Source organism: Toxotes jaculatrix, chromosome 11 (assembly GCF_017976425.1).
Source record: "Toxotes jaculatrix isolate fToxJac2 chromosome 11, fToxJac2.pri, whole genome shotgun sequence".
Lineage (NCBI taxonomy): Eukaryota > Metazoa > Chordata > Actinopteri > Toxotidae > Toxotes > Toxotes jaculatrix.
Genome location: NC_054404.1, coordinates 14440671 through 14453423, shown reverse-complemented (window position 1 = coordinate 14453423; position 12753 = coordinate 14440671). Strand labels below are relative to the sequence as shown.

Genomic DNA, 12753 nt, shown 5'->3' with positions numbered 1-12753 from the left:
CACATTAAGCCAGCCCACACAAAAGTTAGAATATGATTTTTTTTTTTTTAGCTTATTTTAAAAAATGACAAGATATGTTGGAGACATGTGACAGTGTTTATCCACACTGAGAGCTTCAAAGATTCGCCCTCGCTTCAGAATCGTAGGGCAAAGCTGTAACAGACTTGTGAATGTGGCTAAGGTTTTCTTAGAAGGATGAAGAATGGAGTTTCTGAGGCCCCCTCTGCAGGATTTTGCTGTCTAAATGAATTTGCTAAGTGAAAATCACAATTGTTGTCCAAATTTTTTTTTTTTTTTTTTTTTACAGTGAGCTGAATTGTTCCTTTTCTGTTGAGAAGCAACGATGCCAAACCTTCACTTCACACTTAGTTCTAGTTGGACATAATGGAAACAAGTTCACAGTGTTGCCTCATTTTCTCATGAATGAGACTGCAGGAATATATTTTTTTAATGGCAGGGAATCAGAAATTATTGTTTGTATTAAATTATGCATATGATGGCAATAAACAAATCTAAATTTGTATAATAATAAGATGAGACAGTCTTCATCTACAGAGACTTGTTATGTTTGCATTCATATAGAAACCTTTTTGAAGTCAAAGGAAAAGCACAACGGTGGCTGTTCCTTTGATTTATAAGGTCCACTTATCTTTAACTCATAAATTGCAAAATAGAGCCTGGATGCTGTGATGTCAAAGCAAGACATGCAATTACAAATGGAAATGTTTCATGATAAGTATGCATTTGCTGCTGTGTTGATGAAACAGCACGGCAGTATACCGTATGGAGCCTTTGACAAACAACAGCATCAGCTTCGCCCATGCGCACACTACGGCAAAATTGATGCAGCACCAGTGTGCTACGAGATGAGATGTAAAATAAGTCCTCTGCAGTGGAAAAACAACAAAGATTGTTCACATAAAGTGCTTTAACTAAGACCTGTTCTCTGTAAATTATTCATTAAGCAGAACAGTCTTTTAGGTTGACATAATTTCACAATTTCACAAAGACCTTTAATACCGTTCACTGTTCAAATGTTTCCCACAGTGCAGCCATTTAGAGGACAGACCACATATTAGATTTTCTTTTTTTTTAAATGATAGAAATTAAGCAAATTGATAGAAGTATAAACAGTAAGATACTGACAGGTAAAGAAATGCTACCTCTCACCCCTTTATGTCTTACTTTACTTTGTTTGTAATATCAAACCTTCAAACAGTGCACTGAACCAACCTCAGTTCAGCATTTTCACTATGCAGTGGTGGTTTAGATTTGTTGTTTTGTGTGATTTTTATTTAATGGGCAAAGCTGAAAGAATTGAGTGAGAGCTTGAATGGTAAACAAGGCAAGTCTGTGGCATTTCAAGAAGAATTTATGAGTAGTTATGGGAGTTGGTGCAGTGTGGATGCACTGGCACACAAACCTACCACTGTTTGGAATTCATAACAAGAACCATGTATATAGGTGGAATACGCACACTAATAAATCAGACATGCATGTTTCCTCGTTGGTTATGTAGGATTTTACTGGTGAAGCGGCACAGTTTTGACAAAACGAGGCGTGGCTGCCTCACATCAGAGAATTAGATACTACATTGCGTAACCCATTACTCTGATTACGATTCCTGCTGTAATATGACATTATTATAGGCAACAACTGTTACTCACACATTTTATTACAGTTGTATTTAGTGTAGGCTGTAAAGTTAAGAAGGTGGACTTGTCACCTCCATGACACTGGAAGAGTGATGGAGATGGGGCCTGGATTGATGCACTAATTTAAGAAATATAGGCTTGACGCTGTAACTAAGTACATTTACTCAAGCACTGTACTAAGTATACATTTGAAGTACTGGTAAAACTACATTGAGCTCTTAGTATTTTAGTACTTCTACTTTTTTCAGGTGAATCACCAAAAATGTGTTGTTTAATTTGGAGGTAGTTTAAGCTCCAGCATCACTTTTTTGCATTTGCATCGTAACCACTGGTTCTTATACTGCATAATTCTTTCTAGATGTCTGAAAACCATAAATCACCTCCACGCTTCTGAAATTGTATTTCAGGTCTTCTTTCCAGACTTGCTGCGTTTCATTGCATCCTGTCTGCTGTTCAGCTGTGACAACACGAGGCTTTAATTTACTTGGAGGCAGTTTGCAGTGCACAGTCTGGGTATTTGAGAGTTATCACTCTGACTTGCAGTTGTCACGCTGTTGAAACATAGCCTCAAGACTGAGATCACAAATCCATGTCAAATGAACATCAGTATTCGCAGCTCATCTGCATCCACCCCACCGCCAGGTTATCATTGTTAGCATCGCAGCTAGTGAATGGATTCACTGTGGGCCACTTCAATAGGATGATGATTGACAATTTAACAGAACAGCCCAAATTCTTTTCAGTATCATACTATAATGCACTTCCTGGCATAGAACCACATAAACTATTCAGTTTGCATCAATACTTTATCACACAGCGATACCTGCCCTGCCTATTCAAAAGCAACTGTCAACACATACTTTATTGGTGTAGCTGTGGAACTAGTGCAGTTTTAACCAAATGACTAACGGTAAACTGAAAGTGTTTACTTTAGAGATGTTAACTAAAATAAGAAAACCTGCTTTCTAAGGATTCTAGCTTTACTAGAATACTGGAACTCTGAGATCAGACTCTCATTTTAATCTTTATAACTGACTAATACATGTTTCATCTCACTTAAAACATCATGTTATTGATATTGAAAGCCCCTGAAAACTTAATTGCAAATGTTAAGTATATTTCTTTATCATATTAGATATTCAATATAATATATAGATATACTAAACGAGTGGGATCAGCTTTGATTGATAGTTACCTGGCAACATCCACAAACAACCACACAACTGTCACAATCAGGTTTTGATTCAGATGTTGCTTTACTGTGATCGATGAGCAGAAATACGTGACATAACCATTTACTAATTGAGCCCTGGGAAATAAGCAGAATAAATTAAGGCTTTGGCAGAAAATTATATTGTTCATGTTGGACCACATATCAGGGCTTTTAATAAAACAATTATCAGAATCGGCTATTTGATTATATTATACATAATTGTACAACTGTTGTCTTTTTAAGCATTTAACTTGCCACACACACGAAAAAAAAAAAAACCCTATTGAGCTTCATGTGGTGGACCCCATACTTTATTGTATCATAAATTTATAATGGTTGGAAAATGGAGACTTTTGTGGTTCCAAAGAGCCCATTTGCATCCATGTGTGACAGTGTGAGTGGTTTAAGCAGAATTTTAAACATGGCAACAGTTTTTGTCATTTTATATCACTGTGTAAAATAACTTAGGAGTCACCTCAGAGGCTCATGAATTTTTATATCCAGAAACAGTGACCTGGGCTATTTGAGGAATCTATATTAGTTATTATATGTACATCTTCTAATATCTGTATATCATTTAGCCACGCACAGAAAAGAACTGCTTACCAATTTCAAGGCGCCATTATCTTAAAAATCAGAGTCTTGCAGATCCCGAATCAATTTTTAGTTTAGTGTTTAACCTCCTTTGAGCAGTTTTCTATATATGTTTCACAAGACGTGTCTGGAATTGACCCAAAGCTGCGTAATTGATTACACCGTAAAACATAATTGTTTCATACTCTGCATTACCCTTTTTTTTTTTTTTTTTTTTTTTTTTGAAAAGGCAAATTTAATATGCAGCTCATGAACAAAGAAGATAGCTGGCACTTTCATGCTGATTCTTCAGGGTCCTACAGCCTATCACGCGTTTTGTGTTGACCTTGTCATTCCCTAACAACTTTCTTTAACATAACCGCAGCTACCTCAGGAGGTTTAATACAGAAGAATGAACACAGAGAGCATAGCTCAAATACTGTTTCTAAAAAATCCAGGAGTTGAACAGTGAAACAGTGTTTACAGCAGGCTAAAATTATTAAGATGGTGGAATATTTTAGCTCAGGATTTTAGGGATAGCTGGGACATGGGATATTCCAGATATTTGCTATAGCTAAAGACAAATAATGCATGTCTAAGATAAAACAAACAGATTCTGTGCTGTTGAGCTGAGCTCTTTCCTTCACTGAATTGGAACTAAAATGGCCTCCAAGTGTACTGAACAATGGGGGTGAGCATAATGCAGTGTGACTACTGAGTGACTTGACTGAGATCCAAAGTGAATAAAAGGCCTCACTATGTGAGGCAGCAAGGCTTAGCTGCTGCAGTGCTCAGGACTCTGGCGGGTGACAGTGCATTAGAACGCTTCACACACATTTCATTTGCCAATAAAATCCTATTGCCATTTTCCACATGGCGCGTGGTCTGCATCATCAGAAACTGTAATGATCAAATAAGCATCTGCAACTGCACAAATAAGCAAATGCATTAAGTGGATACGTTTCTTAGATAACATGAAAACCACTGCAGTAAGGAAATGTGACATTTCTTTCCCTCTGTGCCAGTTCTGTGGTGGTCGACTTTAATCACCCGTGTGAAACAAAACTAAAGAATCCAAACAAAGCATTGACATGTTTTATACATATTGCATACTGCATAAGTGTGAAAAATTGTCTCTCAAGTGAAAAAAGAAGGGAAAAAAAAGATCAGGACTCAAATCTGTGATGTCATAGTCGTTACTAACCTACTTCTTGTACTAACAATGAATTTGGAGGCTCCACTTTGTGGACTCATGAAATATTTATTTGAATATTTTACACACTTATGAGCTTTGGTTCTTTTGCAGCATTATTGGGCCTGAAACAAATTATGAACCCTAATCTCCAGAAGGCATCTTACTGTCACTGTCACACTTGTTATCTTTCTCCACTATTACTCATAAGTCAATGACAACACAGAAATAGAAAGTGGGGGTAGAGGTGGGCCCGGTTATATGAACTGAAATATCTGACAGAATCAAAAAAAAAAAACAAAAACGTTCGGATGAAAAAGTCAGATTGCTCTTTTCATTTTGAAATAATTGCTTTGTTTAAAAAAAACAAGAAAGAAAACTTTTTCAGTGACAATGTTATATTAAACAGAGGGATGATTGTCACAATTCTTTGTACAAAACAGTCTTTGTATAATACTGAGGCATCTAGACATGAACGTTGCTGCTCAAGGCATTAACAGTGAACACCTTGGAGGACATGCACCAAAGCACATTCCTCTCAGACAATGAGACTCCTTGACCCTGATCCTTGAAAACTGGCAAATTCCAACTAAACGAGAAAGAATGCGTCACTTTTCCTTAGCCAAGGGCAGACTGGTAGACTGAGCCACAAAACAAGACAATGCCTCATGATGTTTATTTCCTCAAGCCAAGAGCAATTTGTGGATGTTTTTGAGCAGCACAATGTGAATTTGCGGATTTTAAGCTTGTGGACATGTAAACACCAGCATCTGCACAGGATTGGACAGGGGGAAAGGAAGATAGCTGGGTAAGAGCATGCACTAAAATGTCTGCTTGTACTTGCTATCTGGCTACCAAATGCCTCTTTATGATCTTGGTTATTCTTTTCAAAATAAATGCACCAGGGCAATTTAAATTTATGACAGTTCAGTTCAGTTTCTAATTTTTCTGCTCCAGAATTCAGAGTCACACTAGTTGGAGCCTATCCGAGCATTCATTGGACTGAAAGTAAGAAAACACCCAGGACACGTCACCAGGACATCAGAGCTATTCAGTCACTACTCATTCACCTATGGGCAGCTCAGAGTAAACGGCCTACTTGACTTGCATGTGTGGGATGTGGGAGGAAACCCACATGAACGCACACGGAAAAAAAAGACAGAGAATTAAATCTGTCTTCCTGTGAGTGCCACTGCGCCATTGTGGTGCCTCCTTTCACAACTTTTATTCATGAAATGGGAGAATGTGATAAAAATAAAACTGCATAAATGAATCATCCGAGTAGTACATCTGTTTAGGATTTCGTCGTGTCGCTGTGGTTTTCAAAATGCCACGGTATCAAGGAATGTGGCCTGTCCATTGTCTGCATAATCACCTTAAATATTTAAAAGCTTTAACCTTTAAAATGTTGTTATCCTCTGTCTCCGTGAAACACTGGTGGGGCATTTCAGTGGCATGGCTGGAGTATACAACCTCCAGCCTTGCTTTTCTTTGATGTGCTCTGAAGCCATCCTCTACCAGGAACTGAGAAGATCAAAGACAAGTGATTTTATCAAATGGAGCCCTTGTCGACTGTTTGTAATGCTTTATTCTTCATCAGGAACACCCACTCTGTCACCACGATGCCACGGGAGACACAGTGCTCTTTTAAACCCAGTGGTGATCTCCCCGTTATCCAGATGAAAAAGGATTTATTCAAACCTCCTATCAACCGACCCTATAAATAGAAGCTTGTGGAAAATCTTCTGAGAGAGGAAAAAAAAAAATAAGCTGTGCTCTTAAGCTGTTATTAACATGCTGATAGAAAAATGTCAAATGTTATTTTGGAGCACAGAATTTTCTGTGAAAATAAGCATAATGCTTCCCAGTAACGTTTGTGATTTGTACATAAGATTCACTAAATGATTACATTTCCTGAAAAAAAAAAAAAATACACAGCTGAGTCATACTTCCCGGTGTTACTGCACGTGCTACTTGACTGCAGGGTGAGTTGTAATGGTAATTTGCATCTAAAACTGTATGCATTATTGCCTAAGGGCTCTAATGAAAGGGTAGGTGAACAATACTCAAAAAATGAGTTTATCATCCAACTTCATGGAGGCTGGCCACTTAATAAATTGTAGATATTTGGAGCAAGAGTAATTCTTTCAAAAGCATTAAAAAGACCATAGGCATCTAGGGGGTAATGTTTCTAGAAAAATGTGTGTATTTGTGTGTTTTCCAAGAAAATAAAACCCTAAAAATGGGATGTAGCATGTAGCAGCACTCAGCAGGAGTCAACCAAACAGCTGAACTACTGCAATCAATGATCACCTGTTCTTCTTGATTAGAAAACTGCCACCTGTTCTCCAAGGTGCTATTATAACGACTGTTATTTTGGTAAGTGCCACAAGGGAGATAGCTCCATAACATTCCAGCTATCATTATTTTTCCCCCAAAAAAATCTAAAGGTTGACTCATTATTTTTGGTTCAGTGTGCCGTGATGAATGCTCCTCCTTTATGTGTCACGGTAAACGCACCTCGCCTCTGAAGTATGTAGCATATTCCTCTGGGGTTTTTTTTCTCTCTGCTATCTGTTAAAATGCAAGCAGCTATGTGTCAAGAAGGTTTCGCTTTGTAATTCAAAGAGCTACACAAATGTGATAACTCAAAAACTCCCCCTGCTACCTGGTAACACTAATGAACAGAATCACTATGACCTTATCATAACCATTTAGTATTAAATGTTCATTCAGCTGTCTGCCTGGGTATGTGTCTGCATGTATAGGTGTTTTATGTATGCATCTTTTAACGTGGGATTTACAGCTGCAAATGGGTCTACTGATAATGCCATTCTCTTCTGTAAGCACTTGACTCTATGTTAATTATTGCTCAGTTCCAACATACAGTGAAAACGCGTTGCATTGCTCTATGGCAACACTGGACAGGTATTCCTATATAGTAGAACAGCTTTGAAGATCCTAAAACTTTTATTCAGTAATCTTTAAACATGTTTAATTATTAGTTTCTACAGATTTGACTAAGAATTAAACTCTTGAATATTATACACAAGTTTTAAATGTTGCATTGCATGGGCAATGTGATCCAGTCTGACACTGCTGCATCCATGATCCCAGTCGCTCCATGTCACATAGATGCCAGTAAAAAAAAAACCAGGGATGTGTCCATATTGACCACTGTTGGTCTTTGCATCGATGACACTGACATAAATGTATAAACACACCAAAAAAAAAATTGTCTTTGGATCCGCAGCCATTTTAACTCTGTGCTGATATGTACAAAAACAGCCATTTTAAATTCACAGCAATGATAGTGCATTTTGAATTCAATCCAACCAAATGAAAGACCCCCCCTTTAGGTGGTTTGATTTGTGCTGGTGTGGTCTTTACTACACCCAACTCCTCTGGCAGCTTTGTTCTTGACGTTGACACATTTCTGAGCCAACTGCAGTCTACATATCTATGTGTGCTCTTTGTTTCATGGGCCATCACACTTCAAACATGCAATAAGGGCAGAGAAGGGAGTGATTGACGTGCACATTTGTCTGACATGATTACTATCTTATCTATGCATACAGTAGTCCATTAAGTCTACATCTATTTCAGCATAAAGGAGGAAGATGACAGGATACTTACCTTCCTTAGGAGGCCGTTTCACTTCTGCACTCAGATTGCAGATCTGCCCAGCTTGTAGTTGGGGTGACAAGCAACCCTCCGTTTGTGGATTCAAAGGTAAAACCACGTTGTTGAGCATGAGCATACTCTCTGATTCTCCATCGCCTAAATGCTGAGGACATGTGCATTTTGTGTACACGATCCCACATGTCTCCACTGTCCCTTTCTCTAATTTCAGGCAGTTTTCCAGCCACGTACAAAGCACTTGACACCCAAACTGGCTGGGGCTCGCCTTGTTCAACACCAAAAACTCCACAATGGACTTCTCCTCCTCATCCAGCTTCTGTGGCGTCAATCCGTTATAATCATAAGGGAAAACTCTCCGTAGTTGAACAAAATTCTTGTCATACAGCAAAAATACATAAATATTCTTCGAATCGCACAGGTACACTATAGACTCGTTGACTTTCAGCAACTCATTGATCTTTTCGTGTGAGTAGTGATCAAACTGATAAGCAAGCAAAGAATATTCAGAGCAGCTCAAGTCTCGCTTGTATAGCTTCAGGTAGATGCTGTATTTGGTAGGGTCTGGGTTCTCCAGCGTCCATGTACAGTTTGTATAGTTCTTAGGAAACATCTCAGTCACCGAATATGATCCATAAATGACCCCCTTGACCAGAGTGGAACACCAATAATCTTGGGCACCAGTTAATCCAAACATAACCAGAAGATAGGTGGAAAATATATAAATCAACAGGTTTCGAACAGCCTTCATCCTATGTCATTTGGCCTGCAAGGAGAGATGGAGAGAATTACACAAAGGAATGTTAAAGCTGAGGACACAGGAAACATGATGGCACATGTCTTTTAGGTCCGATTGATGTGCTTCACACATTTCTTATCACACTCAGACCCTGCAACGTGGCTTTTGCATCCCCATCCTTCCTCCTCCATTACTATACTTTGTGCAAACATTGCCACCTTGTGGGCGCTTCAGCCATTAGCCTACTTATTTATTTATTTATTTTTTTGGGGGGGGGGGGGGGGGTGCAATAATGTGAGTCATTTAGACATTATTAATTGGGTCGTATTTGGTATGTCACAATCCCTGGGGATATTCAAATATAGCTATTTAGAATATCTGAGACCAAAAGACAAACAGTGAAAGTTATTATCCAACTCAGCCCGGTCCTCACGAGCTGTGAGGATGCAACTGCTCATTTTACGCAGCAACCAGATTCTTTTTCAAATCAAGCTGTTCCCTTCGTGATTTTGTCTCGTTTCCTCACACGACGGGGAGATAATATGATGAAGATAAATTCACAGACTGAGAAGAAATGTCTCTCTGCGCCCGCCCGGTCACTGTGGTTCCTCTCCTTATGCGCGCTTTCTGTCCACTACCCGACCTGCATGTCTCCGAAATTTAGGGCTTGACATATTTGACAATGCAATTTGATAAAGAGCCAGCCTGTGTGTGTGTGTGTGTGTGTGTGTCTGTGTGTGCGTGTGTGTCTGAGTTTGTGTCGCTCTGTGTGTTGGAGCTTGCATGCGTGCGCGCGCCTAAGTGTGTTTGTGTGAGAGAAAGAGAGAGCTGGAGAGAGAGAGGGAGAGAGAGAGAATGCAATGCGATGTCCTGATTGCTTTAATCCTACAGGCAATGCAGCTGTGAGCAGTGTCACAGCAGAACGTGCATGTGTGCGCGCGTGTGTGTGTGTGTCTCTCTCAAACTGTGTGTGCGTGCGTGTGTGTGCGCGCGTGTCTGTGTGCGTGTGTAGGCGTTGAAATCCCAAGTAGGCTACAGATACCAGAGTCCAGAGAATAGATTGGGCTAAATTTGCACTTGTGTCTCCAACTTCTTCCCTTTGAATGATAAAACCTGCCCGTCACACCACATTAGGATAATATATGTGTTACATAAGGATTTGTGGGAGCAGCGTGGAGTGAAATCAGCTTTTAGTCGCGATAAATCCATATGATTCCACATCCTTCCGCAAGATTCACGGCCAAGGCTACAGGAAAAAAAAAATCAGTATTCTGGAGACGAGAAATCGGTCGTCAGGAGACGCTGATTTTATTGCCTCGGCTTCTAAGAGCAATTTCGTCTCGAGAGGAAATCTGAATATAGAGACACGGGCTACATCTCATGCAGTGTCAGTTCGACGCTCGGCACTTTAAAGTGATTTTTGCCTCTTAAGAGAGAGATCAGCTCTCAAAAAAATCATCTGTTAAGCACTCTGGACGAATGTGAGCGGATGAAAGCTCCAGAGCCATCATGTTGAATAGACAGGACAAACATTTAACAGGAGGAGGATAAACTTTAACTGACAGATGACATATGAAAATGGGATTTTCAGCTGCTTCAGGGGTTTCATGCAATAATAATAACAATAATCATAATAACGATAATTATAATAATAATAATAATAATCTTACCTTACACTGCGGAAGCTATGGCTATTTTTCCAACATACTTGACCACATCCTTTATAAATAAATTCTGCAGCCCTCCAGTGAATCAATACTCCCCATTCCCGACAATAGAAGTCCGGCGCAACAAGATGGTTCAATGGATGAAAATAAAATGCGTTACACTCCGGTCTGCCCGCTCATATCCCCCCGTCTTCTTCTTCTTCTGGGTTTTTCCCATCAAAACGGAGCGCAACAACACACGACAGCCACCGAGAAAGAGAGAGAGCGAGAGAGAGAGAGGGGGAGAGAGGGAGACAGACCCAGAGAGACAGAGAGAGAGAGAGAGAGAGAGAGAGAGAAAGAAATTCTTGGAGTGATGAAGAGAAGAGAGCAATTCTTACAGTATTACCATAAATTAATTCGGCAGACTCCAAGTCTCTATTTCCAACTGATATGTTTTTCTTCAGCAAGTCGCGCAGCCTCTCTCTCTCTCCAACCCCCCCTCCTCCCACCTTTCTGGAAAAAAAAGGGGGAGAAAAAAGAATCCGTGGTGGGTGGATGTGAGATGTTGGGGGCTAGTGAGTTACAACAGAGAGAGGAATAGACGCGCTTTGCTCGGTGCTTGCAGAGCTCCAGGAGCAGGCTGCAATATCACGTCACACACTCTGCCGCTAAGATAAAGCACGTACGTACGCTTCTTACTGCCGCTGCGTCTGGCACCACCACCACCACTTTCTTCCCTGCCCTCCTCCTCCTCCTCCTCCTAGTCTTTTTTTTTTTTTTTTTTTTTTTTTTTGTCTCATACAGCCTCCCCTTAATTCGAGTCAAAAGGGTTTCCCCCCCCTGAACTGGACCCTCTCAGTAGTGCTAAGACAACGCCGCGCTTCGCTTGCTGCAGCTTTCTCCAAAAACAGGACTATTTCATGGACTTTTTTTTTTCAGTGTATTTTTTTTTAGGGGGAAAGGGGGAGTGCATGGGAAAAATATGATCTCAAACACAACCTGCGAGCTCTATCAGTGGGGACCTGAAAGCTGGCTGGTGTGTTTGGTAATTTCTCCCGTCTCTCCTGATGGGTGACAGCCGCTGTTGTTTTGATTTCTGCACTGCTTGGTGGTGTACTGCACGCTGCACGTCCTCCCTGCTGCTGGAAGAACAAATGCGCATGGGGGCAACTTGTGCTCTCTTTGGAAAGTTGCTCCGGGTAGTCTTACACCTTACAGGTGCATCTCGAAACTGCTGTTTTTTCTTTTTTTTTCCTCCTCCCCCTTCACCATCTTCTCAGACATGTGTGCTCTCGGGGGAATGCTTATGTGTGTAGCCTACAGTATATTCGAGGTAAGAATAAAATGTGTTCATGAGCTGTTTGACCAATAAAGGAACTCTTAAAGGAGCCTTCAGCTTTTATATTTTTCCTTCTTTCAAATGCTTTGTCCTTTCCATTCGGAGAAGCATTTATCCAACAGTCAATTAAATCCAATAGGTCACTGACAATGCGGCATCAGTGGCTCTGCAATTCAGTGCCTTCAATACCTATTGGCTGCATTCATGGGAATAATGGAACTATAATGGACGGGGAGTTGCAGTCGTCTGCTGATCACATGAAGATGGTGGAAGGTTTTTTGTTCTCATAGGTGGATCTTTTCTACTCACGTGTAAATGATGTATGGAATTCACAATTACAGGCCTACAGTCTGCATATGCATTTAAAAAAATTCAATGAGAAATGAATATGCATGAACTTCATACATGTTGGAGCTTAGTTAATTTGTATATTTAGAATTAGTTGCATATTTTAAAAGGGAGAGATTCGATTGGGCAGTGCAGATAATTGTTCTTCAGGGCTATTTTTTACCATGTTTTTTTCAAAATTTTGCAATTTTTTTATTTATTTATTTATATATTTTTGAGGTTTGGGTCAGCCGATCTAATAATGCGCACAGTTAACATTCACTAGCCTGGCCGTCTCTTTCAGGCCTTGACTGAATGCCTTCCATGTCAGCAGATGCTGCATGAAGAGCCTATTTGTTTATTTATTCCCAGGAAGTTTCAGTGTGAAGTATTTGTAAGGCATCCTTTCCAAAGAATTGCTCCAGAA

The 12753-nt window shown here is 39.9% G+C and overlaps 1 protein-coding gene across 1 annotated transcript in view; it reads right to left on the bottom strand.

Moving 5' to 3' along the window:
- Positions 1-10859, bottom strand: part of adgrb3 (adhesion G protein-coupled receptor B3) — a 112402-nt gene extending 101543 nt beyond the window's left edge. Inside the window, exons 1-2 of the mRNA XM_041049673.1 lie at positions 10682-10859; positions 8270-9038 (exon numbers count right to left, since the gene is read on the bottom strand). Coding sequence (XP_040905607.1) covers positions 8270-9023 — 754 coding nt within the window. The 5' untranslated portion in view covers positions 9024-9038; positions 10682-10859. The remainder of the gene's footprint in view (positions 1-8269; positions 9039-10681) is intronic.
- Positions 10860-12753: the final 1894 nt, after the last annotated feature.